Source organism: Halyomorpha halys, unplaced genomic scaffold (assembly GCF_000696795.3).
Source record: "Halyomorpha halys isolate HHAL.00 unplaced genomic scaffold, Hhal_1.1 Scaffold1081.1, whole genome shotgun sequence".
Taxonomy (NCBI): Eukaryota; Metazoa; Arthropoda; class Insecta; order Hemiptera; family Pentatomidae; genus Halyomorpha; species Halyomorpha halys.
In genome coordinates, this window is record NW_027105331.1 from 106,424 (window position 1) to 122,168 (window position 15,745).

General features: G+C 29.1%; 1 protein-coding gene across 2 annotated transcripts in view; it reads right to left on the reverse strand.

Annotated features, from left to right (window-relative positions):
- Nucleotides 1-409: 409 nt before the first annotated feature.
- The window catches only part of LOC106688207 (aldehyde dehydrogenase, dimeric NADP-preferring), a 110,845-nt gene continuing 95,509 nt past the window's right edge, over nt 410-15,745 (reverse strand). For both annotated transcript variants that reach the window (XM_014432562.3, XM_014432563.3), the window contains exons 6-11: nt 15,227-15,390; nt 10,277-10,507; nt 9,989-10,186; nt 7,899-8,014; nt 3,039-3,174; nt 410-1,291 (exon numbers count right to left, since the gene is read on the reverse strand). In XM_014432562.3, coding sequence (XP_014288048.1) covers nt 1,126-1,291; nt 3,039-3,174; nt 7,899-8,014; nt 9,989-10,186; nt 10,277-10,507; nt 15,227-15,390 — 1,011 coding nt within the window. In that variant the 3' untranslated portion in view covers nt 410-1,125. The remainder of the gene's footprint in view (nt 1,292-3,038; nt 3,175-7,898; nt 8,015-9,988; nt 10,187-10,276; nt 10,508-15,226; nt 15,391-15,745) is intronic.

A 15,745-nucleotide genomic window follows, 5' to 3' on the forward strand; every position in this document is an offset into this window, starting at 1 on the left:
TTGTCAATTACCTTACCTATATATGAACTGAACATGCATTGTCGAGGCCTTCTGGATAAGCAGAATAATTAAGAAAATAACCACCTCGACATTAAATTTAAGATATTAGATTTGTTATCAGATACTTAAAAACAAATCACAACGCAGGTCCAGATATCAATCCTTCCATTATAAACTCCCAAACCACCCAAAACCCACTAGTTTCTAATCTTGCCTCCTCTTCCATTCCTGACAATCCTCCAAGGTACCTGAAAAGAAGATGGCCTCGTGACCTTCTAATGTAGAAATGTCATTTGAGTGCTAGCAATGGGTAGTTTCTTAACATACATGTATCATACCATTGTGATTTAATATCACATTTACTAGATGTATTTATATGCAAATACAGTTGTAAATTTCAATAAATAAATAAAAAAACAACAACAGATGATGTATTTATGTGATTTATATACATATATTTTTAACTATACACATAAAATAATTATCCTTGGTTAAAAAAAAATTAATTGTTGATTTCTATTTAATTTTCATTTAACATCTACAAATTAAAATGGTTAATAAAAAAAAAATGTATTTTATTTAAAATGACATATATTTAAAACAATTATTTAAATTTTAACAATATAACTTTTCATAAATTGTATCACATGATTCGATTATTATGTTTGAGTTACACAATTTTTAAATTCTAAGCTTTCATTCATAAAGGTCACTCTTTTTTTTAAATTGATCCATCATCCATTCGCATCTCCATCACTTCATTTTTTATATCATGTGATAGATAAACAACAGCCTCTTATATTATAATCCTGACAACACCGACAACAGTTACCAATACAAATATAAAGGAAATATAAACATGAAAGACTTATACTAGCTAAGTAAACTACATGGTAAGAGCTAGTGGGAATCACATTGTGTAAAAATCACTGTATTTTTAATGAATCATAAATAGTTTATACAAATATAATAAAACAATACCAAAGTAGGTAAATGTTTCTTTAAATCTAGGAATTCCCATTCCAACATTCCGAGGCTACCAATAGTAAATAAAAAGTAAATGATTGTCACATACTACAACTAGTTCAGTCCCATGGCAACATATTGTTTATATTTTACGTAAACCTAAACCATTTTAGTAAGGTAAGCTATTAAGAGACCTGCTGAGATTCCTAAGATAAAATACAGAATATCTAGCATATATTTGGTGTCGATGATGTGGTGATGGTAGGGGCGGAGAGCGAGTTCCATTATAGTCAACTTCTTATCGGAGTATGGAGGATAGCGATTACTGCAAAGAAAATAAAAAGTTATATTACTAAATAATTTAAATATTGATAAATTATCTAATCTATATAGTAAGAATTCATTGTTATATTATATTTGTTACATAACTATACTCAGCCCATAAAGTTCGTAGATAATAATATTGGTGGAAGGGAAGGTTCTTAGGATGACAAGCTGCACCCTAGTGGAATCTTGCCCTTTTTAAGTATATGTTAAAAAATGAATTAAAATTAAGATAATTCTATGAAGAGAATATATCTAATAATCAATTTCTTATTTAAAGAAAAAATACAATTGGATAAATCATAATATATATTTTTTTTTTTTTATTTTGCTGTAAAGATCTTAATCGCCCGAACCAGAATATTTTTATTTTTATGACCTTAGTCATATCTGACATACGGAGGGAGGGGTGGGTGATGTAGAGATAACTTATTCTAATCACGGTGGGGGGTTTCATTTTGTGGGATCACCACAGAAACAAAAATCGCGGTAGTACTTATGAGCCAGCTGTTATGTGATTAGTCTGTATAGAGATTTCCTGGTCCTGTTTGAAACGACAAAAAATCCATATCAGTAGGAAACAGTTATTTGAAACAAAAAACAAACGTCCTTCCTGTAACAGTTACAGACCTATTGACGTATTTCAATGCCCCAAACAAATAACCGACAAAAACAAAAGTCGAACTCAATCAACAATGTCTCCTTGAATTGTTGTCACAATTGATTTTCTGTCTGCTCTGACCTTAAATAATAAAATTAATTCTTATTCGCTAATTAAATTTAAATTATAAATAAACGAAAAATTAATTTAAATGAGCAGTTAAATTAAAAATAATTATGAAGTTTATAATTAGTACATTACTAAATTTACTAGCAATAAAAAATACCTTAAGGAATGTCTGTGAGTGTTCAAAGATAAAAGTATTTTAATACTTGTACTTATGGATAAAACTCAATACATTTTTCTAGTTTTTTTAATATGGTATAAGGATGACACATGAACTGCTTATTAGAGGAGAGAGCACGCGCTAGACTAAATTTTTACCCTTTAGTACAAGTATAACGGTGAAGTTGATGTTTATCAAATCGCTTCATCTGTTTGTTTCGAATCAGTAAAGAAATTTGGCAAAGCTGAATAAGTTTCGGATGCTTTCATACAGTTTCCGTGGATTTTTGAGTTTATTGTGTAACCCATTCATCATATAGAGTTAACAATTTTAATCAGTGGATTAGCTATTGTAAGGTACTTGTGATATATAATGATTGTAAATAGTTCGTAATTTATTTTAGTGCGAAAAAGAAACCAATTTTTCAGATTAAAGCTGATGACAATATGATTGTTACAAGAGAACGCTCGAACTCTGACGGCTACACTGCCCGACTGATTCAGAGTGAACTTGAAATGTTAAAAACTTCTAAAAGCTTTTAATTTTGAATATATTTTATTATATTTATTCGTTTTTATAAAATTTATGTGAACTTTTATTTATCCCATGATTAGGAAGTTTCAATGTATTATGAATAGATGATTTGCATATTTTTACAGCCAAAACATTTGGTCATGATAAAATATTTTACTTTCTTGTATCATGAAGGCAGATTTTTTTTTCAGTTTGCTTCCCTCTCTCAGGAATTTTCAGTTTTTATTTTTAGAGGGTATTTTCTGAACCCGTTCTAATTTTCTGAAATATCTTATTTAAAATATTATTTTTTTAACTTATAACTATAACATAATAATGGTAGTTTACCTTGCCAGATTTTCTATAATCGGGTTGTAGTCTTTAACGAGACAACTTTTTTGATGTGTGAATGTGTCAAATGTAAATTTTCCATGATATGCGCCAATTCCACTGTTGCCTACTCCACCAAAAGGCAAGGTATCAACTGCAATAAAAAATATTTCACAATAATGAACAATAAAATAATCTCATCATTATTTTTTGTAATATACTTAAAATTTACACTAATCCAGTAAATTTTTGTCTTGAATTGTAAATTCTAAAATGTAGATTTCTGAAGTAATATAAATTTATTATCTGTTATTAATATTAATGTACGTTAGTAAGTACTTACTTTTTTCTCATAATTCGCCATTATATTAATAATTGTAATCAATGATTTATACAGATAAAATATTAGTTAAAAATAAAACTACAGTAACAGAAATAAAAAAAAGGTTATGAACCCCAAAGTTCACTACCGAAACGACGAAACATCATTGTCTTAACTGCAAGAATGTTGTCCCCAATCAGTATACTTATCCTTCTACTACTCTGGGGTTAACGCGGCGATAATACTTTGATATGAAATTTTTGACAGATAAAAAATTCAAGAAATTTATTTTATTTTATAAAAAAGTACAGATACTATTTGATTGGCCGTCAGTTTATAGTACAAGAGCCGGGAAGAAAAATAGGAGTTATCTCACCCCAATTTTTGATTACTTTAATGAAAACTATATATAATTAATAGTCAAAATTGATGAGTTTGCTAAGTATAGGTAGAGGGAATAAAAAATGGCGGCTGTTTTAAAACCTTAAAAAACACTAATTTTTCATTCGGTGCTCTTAAAATATCTAATATCTTAAAAACTACCCACACCACCAGAAAACCTAAGAGAACATTATTTAAAGAAGAGTAAATTTGCTGAAATATTAGCCTAAAAACAGCTATTTACCTCCAATAGTTTTCGAGATACAGCTTTTTAAAAAGCAAAATTGCCTAAAAATATACTGAAAATTAGTTGTTAGTTAATTTATTTTGAGAAATCTATATCTCAGGAACTATGTGACGTACAAATGTCTATTAGCACTCAAATTAAAGCTAGTTTAATGGGCTATGAAGTAGTTTATGACGTTTATCGTCGTAGGAGTAGTAGTTTTCGTGATATATACAAAAATAAATTGATTTATAGTTGTTCGGACAATAATTTTGATTTATGAAAAACTTCATTTCAGAAACGATTTGATGTACAGATGTCTGCCAGCGCTCAAATTAAAGCTAGTTAAATTTACTATAAAATCGTTAATAATGTTTATCTTTGTAGGACTAGTAATTTTTATGATATATGACAAAATAAACTCACAAAATGTTAATTTTTAGTTATTCGTATAAAATGCTCGATTTTCGAAAAAATATATCTCTAGATCCAGAAGACGCACATATGTATGCCAACACTCAAAATAAAGGAAATTTTACTTACTATAAAGTTGTTTATGATACTTATCTTCGTAGGGGTAGTACTTTTTATGATATTCACATATGAATATAAATTTGGCAAATGAAAATTTGTCCGAAGAACTATAAATCAATTTATATTAGCAAATTTCATGAAAACTATTATTCTTACGAAGATAAACATCATAAACTACTTTATAGCTCATTAAACTATCTTTAATTTGAGTGCTAATAGACATCTGTACATCAAATGGTTTTGGAGATATATCAAAATAAATTCACTAACTACTGATCTTTCAGTACGTCCCATACAACATTTTTATATGTTGCTTTTTAAAAAGCTATATCTCGAGAACTATTTAACGTAAATAATTCTTTTAGGGGTCATATTTTAGCAAATTTGCTCATATTTAAATGACGTTATCTTAGGTTTTCTTGTGTTGTTCCTACTTTTCAAGATATAGAGCTCCAAATGAAAAATTATTTTTTTTTATCGCTTTCAAACAGCCGCCATTTTTTATTCCCCCTACCTATACTTGGCAGACTCATCAATTTTGGCTCGTAATTATACATAGTTTTCATTAAAGTAATCAAAAATTGGGGTGAAATTACTTATTTTATTAGGGTTAATAAAGCTGTTTACGTTTAATAGTTTCCGAAATATACTTTTAAAAAAGTAACATTTCATAAAAAATGTACTGAAAAATCAGTAGTTAGTGAATTTATTTTGGGAGATTCAAATCTCAGGAATCATTCGACGTGCAGATATCTATTAGTACTCAAATTAAAGCTAGTTTTATGTACTATAAAGTAGTCTATGACATTTATCGTCACAGAAATAATTGTTTTTATGATATTTCCCAAAATCAAATATTGAAGTATCACAAAATGTTTATTTCAAGTAGCTCAGACAAAATGTTTGATTTATGAAAAAAAAATTATCTCAGGAACCATTAGACGTACAGATGTCTGCTAGCACACACATTAAAGCTAGTTTAATGTACTATACAGTATTTTATAGCATTTATCTTCCTAAGGGTAGTAGTTTTTATGATATTTGCAACAATAAATTGATTTATAGCTGTTCGAACACAATTCCATATGCAAAAATCATATTCGTGTGCCTATATCATAAAAACTACTACCTCTGCGAATATAAATGCCATAAGCTCTTTATATATAATAAATTAGACTAGCTTTAATTAGAGTGCTAATGAACATGTGTACGTCTAATGATTCCTGAGAAGGTTGACTTGCTACTAGTATTGTGATGCGATAAGGTAGAGAGCTTCCTCGATAGAAAGCTAGTAGGAACTGCACATACCCTTATAATCCAAGAGCTAAAGAGCAGTAAAAAACTTTATTTTTTTAACAAAATTTTATTACTTTGATAATGACTATGTATATTCACTAGTAAAAATCGATTTAATTAAGAGTCTGCCAACTCTAGTTAAGGGGTAAAAATGTACTGAAACATCATTAGTCAGTGAATTTATTTAACTAGAAATCAATTTATTTTAGCAAATAACATTAAAAATACTACTCCGGTGAAGATGAAGGTGAAGAATGAAATTTGCTAATATAAATTGATTTATAGTTGTTCGGACAAATTTAAAACAAAGTACTACCCCTACGAAGATAAGTATCATAAACAACTTTATAGTAAGTTAAATTTCCTTTATTTTGACTGTTGGCAGACATATGTGCGTCTTATGGATCTAGAGATATATTTTTTCAAAAATCGAACATTTTATACGAATAACTAAAAATTAACATTTTGTGAGTTTATTTTGTCAAATATCATAAAAATTCCTAGTCCTACAAAGATAAACATTATTAACGATTTTATAGTAAATTTAACTAGTTTTAATTTGAGCGCTGGAAGACATCTGTACGTCAAATCGTTTCTGAAATGAAGTTTTTCATAAATCAAAATTATTGTCCGAACAACTATAAATCAATTTATTTGTACATATATCACGGAAACTACTACTCCTACGACGATAAACGTCATAAACTACTTTATGGTACGTTAAACTAGCTTTAATTTGAGTACTAATAGACATCTGCACGTCTAATGATTCCTGAGATATAGATTTCTCAGAATAAATTGACTGACTAACGATTTTCAGTACATTTTTACCCCTAACTATATTTGACATCAATTCTTGCTAGTAAATATACATAGTTTTCATCAAAGTAATAAACATTGTTGTGAAATTACTGACTTTTTTCCCGTCTTTAGCTGTTGGACTATGATTGCACGTGCAGTTCCAACAACTTTTCTACCGACGAAGCTCTCCACCTTATCGCATTACAATACTTAGTCAACCTTCAGCGTTTATCTTTTACTTTTTTTTGTTTTTTGAAATAAATAAAGTGATATGTTTATTGAAAACTGGATTGAGAAAATAGAAAAGAAACCAGCTTTGTAAAATATAACAAATACTTGAAAATAATAGTCGAAAAATATCAAGAGCAATGTCTTGAAAAAAGTTGTATATTTAAGAAAACTTTTTACGTACAAACGACTTCGGATCATCTTCGGATTTTGTCATGATATTTGCCAAAATGGTGATTTCTTATTAATTAACAAGTTTTTTTTTAAACTATCTCTGGAGTTGATAACTTCCAGATTTTTGTTAGGGCTAAAAAGTGTCAGCAAATTTATTTTACTAGAAATATAATGTTTCTAATGAGGGAGTTTATAGATAAGTAGCAGTGAATAGAAAAAACCCCGGAAATTTCAGGTTTTTCTAGAATAAAAAGTAATTCTGTTGGTCTACCGAGGTCGGGATTGTAGTTTCAATATAAACGCGTGTAACAGAAAAAAAAAACGCAAACTTCTATGTCTTAAACTACTATGGAACTATTAACTGGAAGTAGTAGTATGGAACTACGAACTGGAAGCGATGGGTCGATCGAACTCTGCGTACCAACTGAAAACAATTTGTTGTTTTTTGTATTTGGTTTAATATACATACTACAACTTAAACAAACAGGTAACCATCCTATTCTTTCCAGGATCATAAGATCGAATCTAGTCAAATTATACTAATTTATTAGCTGATATAAAAAATGGTCGACCTGAAGCAGATAAGAGATTATTATTTTTTTTTTTTTTAAAGATTTATTTATTGATAGATATTACAATCTGCCACACAGTTGTGAGCAACAGGTAATAGTGATGAATGATCTCATACATACTAAAATAAAAAAAAAATAAAATAAAATAAAAAAAAAATAAAATAAAAAAAGCCTCTCTTAAAATATATACAAACAAAAGAATAGACAAGATGAACATAGATTATTATTAAACGAAGAAACTCATTAATATGTTCCCCACTTTATGAAGGTTGACGTCTGTTAGTAATCGATCTAAATGATAAACAGTAAACATGATAGAAAGAAAAATAAATATATTCATTTACCTATAAAGTGAGTTAATGTTTCATTAACACAAACTGAACCTGATGATGTAGAATTTATAAATAAGTTCTGGACTGCTTTGTTTTTTGTGAAAACATAGCAAGTTAGCGGAGCTTCCCTGAAACAAAGAAATATGGAATTACCTAGAATATTACGTGATGCGACAAAGAACGATGTGACATGAATATAAAATATTACAATAGAAATAAAAAGAGGGGAGAGAAAAATTTTATTAAAAAAAAACGAAGATGTGCGACCTAACTTCATTGGGCTGCTTGCTACACAGCATACTTATTCAAATCTATTTATTATTTATTATCAAACTATTATTTTTTTTTTAAAAATCTTACAACATGTAGGCATAACAAGTATACAATATATAATAATGGTATATGACTTTTTTTTTTTGTTGTGCTTATTTTCTCCTCTTAATTATAAATAGAACACACCAAAAATATTAAATACAAATAATATAAATTTTAAATAAATGAGAATATAAAATTTTTTTTTTATGTCATATAATTAACACAAATAATTGATAAAAATAGTGATATATATACATAAAAAATAAATTAACATATAAATATAAAAAATCGATAAATGTATGTAAGAAAAATATATAATAAATATTAAAAATATGTACAAAAATAATAAGTAAAATATGCAATATTTGCATGTCATTCCTCTTTTGGATGATTCTATTCCCGTCAGCTCCTATTCATGTGGTGGTGGATGATTCTCAGGGAGTCAAGTATTATATTTTTTATTATCTTTGCCACTTCCCGGATATCGGCCCCAAGTTCCTCTATTAAGCTCCTAGTGCTACGCATCGTTCAACGGGCTCTGAACCAGAAACCTCTCACGTTGAAGTGGTAATAAAATTATAATAATAAAATTATAAAAGGAAACCGGTCCGGGTGCGGTCAAATGATCTCAAACAGTAATTAAACTATTTATTGTAAACCAAGGTTTCGCCCCACTTTGCAGGACTTCATCAGGGCTAAAAAAGATTGAAACAACTAAAATAATGTAACAAATTAAGTTTTTTTTTTTTACTATGCCAAAGGAGGCATTTCTGCCATTTTGTTTCGTACAGCCCAGTATAGTCTAGCTCTGCCGATATAACTCCTGTCTTTAATCAAGTCCGCCGTTGCCGCGCATGCAAATATGTGATCACCAGTCATCTCACCAACTCCACACAGGACGCAGTCCGAAGATTCAGTCACTCCTATTCTCTTCAGGTGGTGCCGCAAATAGTCATGTCCAGTAGCCAACCTGAAGCATGCCACTGCCACCGCTCTTGGTAAAGTCAATGGAGGGCGCCCAGTTCTTGCCCCCACATTCTCCTCTACTTCTTTCTTCTGCTCTTTCAGTGATGGCGCTTCGGGCCATTTCTTTCGCCATGTCCATGGTGACAAATTAAGAGAACTGATAAAATAAAAAAATATATTCTTGAAATATTCCTTTATTTTGTTACATTATTTTTGATGTTTGTGTGTTTTTTAGCCTTGCAAAGAGGGGTGAAACTTTAAATAGTTTAATAACTATTTTTTTAATTTTTCGACTGCACCAGGACCATCTTCATTTTATATACTACGAATGATCTTCCAAAAATAAAATTAATTTAAATTTTGACTTTCCCTTTTATGGTTTAGTTAATTTGGATATGATAAATTTTATTTTGTTATCTAGTGTTTCTAGCTTTCTTTAAACCATTCAACATTTGCAATATTCCTGGAATGATTTTAAATAATTAGTTCTGAGCTGTAAATCGATACTTTTTCATTTCTCTGAGAATTTTGTCTGGCTTTTCCACCAAATCAAAATATATTCGATAGTAAAGTGGTCTTAGAAATCGTGTTTTTTTGAACATACACTATAAGGACATTTCCTCAGATCTAAAGAAAGCACTTGAAATCATTTGGAATTTTGTTGAGATAGGCCGATTGTCAAAAAATATCGGCGACAGCTTCACAACTATCACGGCTCTATAAAGCCCGAACATTAACAACCAAAACATGCATATTCCTATTTTTAAATCCAACAATCTTTATGGAATAAATTTGCAATTAAATAATATCAGGGAAAATACCTCTCATTAATAAAATCTATAGCTTCCTGAGGCGATTCAACATTGATGATAGGTAACAGGGGTCCGAATATTTCATCTTGCATGACTTTGTCAGTCGGTTTCACGTTTACTAAAATAGTTGGTGAAATCATTTTTTCAGACTCGTTTACTTCTCCTCCAATAGCTACTTGCGATTCTCTCAGCATTTCGACAAGGCGGCTAAAACAAGTTAATAATTAGTTGTGAAAATAAATATACAGTTACCTTAAAAAGTTCTAAGTAACGTTTACAGTTTAAAATCAAGTTTACTTGAAATGAGAGGTATTTATTATCCGACAATAATCAGGCGATTTCAATGGCGATTCCCCAAACCACTCTTTAAGTATTTTTTCAGATTCTTTAATCAATTTGGCTTGAAGTATTTTTGAGCACAGTATATAATCGGGGGCAATACATGTTTGACCTGCATTAATACATTTTCCCCAAAGTATTCGCTTGACTGCAAGTGGCATGTTTACTGTTTCATCGATGTATAGGGGACTGAAACAAAACAATAAAAAATAATTAATTTATACATAATCTTGAGACTGGTTATTATTGTTTGAGCCTATTTATATATAAGAAAACATTTAATTATACAGTGAATTTTAAAACAGACACAAAGAAATTTGAACTAACACTATGCAGAGATTTTAAATTTTATATAATTATTTATAATAAACTTTTGTATGAATTTTAATAATAAAAGAAATAATAATTTTAACCAAAATACAATTTCAAATAAATCAATTATATGCCTGACCTGAAGGAAGGTTGCAAATATTGTGATAAGAGTATTAAGTTGATCTGTAATTAAAAGTTTTAAAAAGTAATGAGAAAAGTGAAAAGTTAATTAGACGTAAGCTAAGGCAAGCTTATTAATAAATTAATATGATTTCCTAATATTGATTGTCTTGTTGGGTAATTTTGACTGAAATTGATGACCAGGGCAGAAAAGCCTGCAAAAAGTTTTAAAATTATTGATGTGTGTTGTAAATATGTATTTAAGACATGCTATTTTATTATTAATAATGTTTGTAAAAAATTAATGTACAATAAAAGTTGTTATTTTATGAATTGTCCTTGAGGATGGCCGAATCGGCCGAAACGTTGGACTTATAAAAAAATAAACAATGTTTTGATACTTAACTTGGATACAATTTATTTTATTTAAACAAAAAAAAATACTATTAAAACAACATAGTATTGCTTTAGTGTTAATTGACGATAATATTCCTTTGAGACATAGTATGACATCATTTAAATATTAACGAATCGTACAAATTAATATTATCTTTAGGGAAGATAGTATTTAATTGGGGATTACTGGTAAAGGATTAATTTGAGGTATGACTTCCTTTGTACTCCAACTAGGTCAGAAAGGTAACCTATCCTAAAAGTAAGCACACATTGAGGCCGTCTTTGAGTGAGTTATGGCGTAACCTTGGCAACCTCGCAACTGCAGCGGTGCTGGTTCGATTCCGGCCTGGGTGGATTGAATTTAATTTAATTGACATCACGGAATGAATAATCAACCTTTTCATTCTGGTTAGAAAAGTGTGATAGGGCGATGCCTACAGGATACCTCACTTCCTGACCAAGAAGGGGGTAAAATAACCAAACACTACATATATTGATATACACATCATATTGATATCTGACGTAATATTATTAGAATTCACTATAACAGTTATTTGGGTTCATTTCATTATATGTCACACAAGCAATGATACCCACAAACTTAGGTTTTGATCAAACTAGGCACAATCGATTTTATTATTCTGATAGCACCTGGGAAAATATTCGCCCAATTTTTAATAGAATTTGTTGAATTAGTTATTTATTTTTTTAATTTGGCTGATATCCAAACCTTTAGAAATCTCGCCTTAAACGTGTAATCACAATTAAAAAAATATCTTTGTGAAATTTCATAAGAAGAAATTTTATAATTCTGGAAATAGCAATCTGTTATTAACCTAGATTGATATTCCAAAAAACTAAAAATGTTAAAACATATATTTTTAGAAATTTACGAAGTGGATGTTTTGTTTTAAGAAAATCACGATATTCAGAACCACATACATGATAAAATGCTTAAATTTGTTCCGGAATTCTTAGTATTATATAAGTTAGTGTATAGAAACTCTTGGCTTTTTAACATGAATTACTGTCCTCAAAAGAATAATATGTTTTATGCAAACTTACTTAAAATAAAATATGGTGTTAAAAATACACACTGAATATTGCGAGTCACTTTTTTATTTTAATACATTTGATAATAATGATGATTAAATTGCTTTTTCTATTCCATTATTTTTTTTTTTAACAATCCCGTGAATTATCTACAATGTTGATTTATCAGCAACTCAGCTCTGCTATCAGCTAATAATTTATATAAAATTGGTAAGTTATTTAGATTATCAACTGGTAGCTGCTGATAATTCACCAAATCTAACTATGGAAAATGATATTGTAATCTTCTGAGTACTGAGTTTTTAACTATTGATTTCAGTTGTTATCATTAATTGATTAAAACTGTTTAGTATATAGTGCAATTTTTTTTTTTCGGTAGGTATAATGTTTCTACAAATAAAAAGGAAAAATGGACGAAATTTTATTTTTTGTTATTATTATTATTTTTTAATGCAACCTGCGAACTAGGTTGTTAACAGAAAATTTGGACCAGAAAAACAATTTATAGTGAAGGAAAAATTCTTTTTATTCACAATTTAGGACAAGCTGTTTTTTTTTTTTATTCGTCTCAAAGGGAATATTCCCCCTTAGGAACGTATCAACGTTCTTGTAAAACGTATGTATTTTCATAAAGTGGCCCCGGAAGAATGATATAAAAAAAAAAAAAAGTTTTTGTCTGAAACATTAAAAAAGTGAAAGCTGTTGTATAGAAGGGTATAGAAGTTGTATTTCAATCAATATAATAAAAATATTAATGATTATACTGTGTATTTTGAACAATATATTACTTTCGACTTAATAACAACAACAAAATTAAGTAAATAAAATTATATCATTTTAATATTCAGCAATATCCTATCTTTGTGCTCACTGATTAAATAAGTTAAAAAGCCAAATAAATTTTTTGTTCATTAGTCCATATGTTTAAGAGCATCTTGAAAGAAATTTGTGCATTCTATCACGTCTAAGGCTATAGATATTGTGATTTTTGTAAACAAAAAGATCCAGTTCTTAAATTTTCAAATAATTATATTTTTTTTGATTTTTTGGGAGGAATTGAGATGGGTTAATAGGAAGATTTTTCGATGATTTCTGGTTTGGTACGCAAACCACCAGTAAAATTTTATGATGATTTCTTGAATAGTTTTAAAAACAATTATTTTTTTATTAGTGTACGTCCGATACGGGATATTCTAGGCTTTCCATACCACCAAATTAAAATAAACAACGACAAAAACAGATGATATTAAAAATCTTTAGAAGATAGGGCAAAAATGTTTCGCAAGACAGTAATAGAATCAGTATTATAAATAGAAGTTATGAGGATGATAATGGGATCAATATTTATCAAATGCCAAGTTTTATCAAAATGTGAAAAGTTGGATATCCTGACCTGAATGACTCGATATGGAATGACCCTGTAAACAAATCTATCGATTACGATGACTTATGTAATGCTATGCCCTTGGGCAACTTTGGGTTAAAAATTCATTGATTACATAAATGTTGTTTTCACATGATGATTTCTGGTATTCCATAATGTTTTTACCGTGTTATTAGTTCAGAATATCGACTCTTTCTATGCCTGACTCACTTGTATGCTTCTCAGTGTATTTTGACCATACAGGGTAAATTTTATACAAAATCTTCATTCGTCCAGAGGAAGATTGAATCTATAATTTCAGTAAAAACGTTGAAAAAGTAGGCTACTGATTTTTCAGGGCTATCACTTAATAACGAAGATGGACAAACTTAAAACAGATATTTTTTACATAAAAATAAGGAAAAAATAATAAATAATAATTTCATATCACGTTATAAGTACTAAAACCAAGGCAGAAGTATCTCAAAGAATTAAATCATATGAAGTTGTATAGAGTTTTTTCGAATATTTTTTTATTTGAATGTTTAAAAAAAAAGAATAAAGGGTGTGATGAATAATTTGTAAAATCTTTTCAAAAACTGATTTTTGTACTATAGTTCAACTTATTTTTTTTATTTATTGTTATTTACAACTGTACATTATAATACATTTAGTAAATTTGATCTCAGTTAAAATGGGGTGTTATAGGCGTGTGGAGAAACTACCCATTGGTCCAATGACGTTTTACAATAGGAGGTCTCGTGGCCATTTTCTTTTCAGGCGCCTCGGAGGATTGTCAGGAATGGAAGAGGAGGCAAGATTAGTAACTAGTGGGTTTGGATGGTCACCGTTCACCGATTTCAATGAAATTTTTATTAGTGTTACTAGGTCGAGAGAGAGAGAGAGAAAGAAAACGTATAACTTTATTCATTCATGCTGCCCAAATACATCGGGTTGCTACATTACACAGCATATTGATCAATCCGTGACTGGACATATATAAATTACATATTTTTATATAATATAATATAATATTTGTACTGAATTGTATTGAAAACGTATAATATTTGATACGTTTCCTCGTGTGCTTCCCAATAGGCTCTAGGAGCCCAGAAAAAAAGTTACATAAATTAAAGAAATTTTTAATAATATCGCATTTCACCTTTACATGTATTTGGTTATTAAATACCAAACATATTTGTTTTTTTAGAAAAAAAGTTTGTTGATGGTATCAAATGACTTCAAACATTTTAAAAAAAATGGAAACATCAAAATACACATCCTTTAAAGTAAGTTATATTTTTTTTTGGGGGGGGGGGGTGAGACGGAGTAAAATGAAGTCAGACTTGTTTTCAGCGACTTTTGAAACCCTTAGGTACGAACCTCCATAAAAAAAAAATTGCATTTCCTTTTTCTAATGCATCAGGAGAAAGATGATTTATTTGTTTTAAAACGAGAAAAAAATTACTTAAGAAGTACTATGGGTGAAGAAAGATGAAATTATATGGCTTTTCTGTATATAGAGCAGGAAATGTTAAGCTGATTTTGGAGATCATAAATTTCTTTTCTATTTATTACTTATATAATTTAATATCTTAACCAATTAAATGAGTCTATGTTATAATTCCAACGATTTACCAGTAATAAAATAAAGAGAATATCACCTTTTTCCACCCATTTCGAGTGTTACTGGAGTCAGATGTTTATTGGCTGCTTCTCTTATGATTTTACCAACTTTAGATGAACCAGTGTACAAAATGTAATCGAATTTTTCTTCCAAAAGTTCAGCTGTTTCTGGAATTCCGCCAGTCACAACTTGGAAACAGTCCTATGAAAAAGACAAAATTACTCCAGTCCATTTCGTTCTATTTATAGCATTCTTAGGGTGTTGATGTCAGTTATTGGACGATTTCATGGAGCTCACGTCTGTCTGGAAAATTATTTAATCTCAAGTTAGTGAGCAGTCTTGTTTTTAAATATTTGTTCTATAGCAAGATATATATATATATATATATATAAAGATGAAAGGAATATGGTCCGGGTGCGGTCAATAAAACTCAAATAGTAGAATTATACTATTTTATGGCTCATTAAAATAGTATAATTCTACTATTTGAGTTTTTTTGACCGCACCCGGACCATATTCCTTTCATCTTTCCACACGGTCAATCAACATCTTCCAA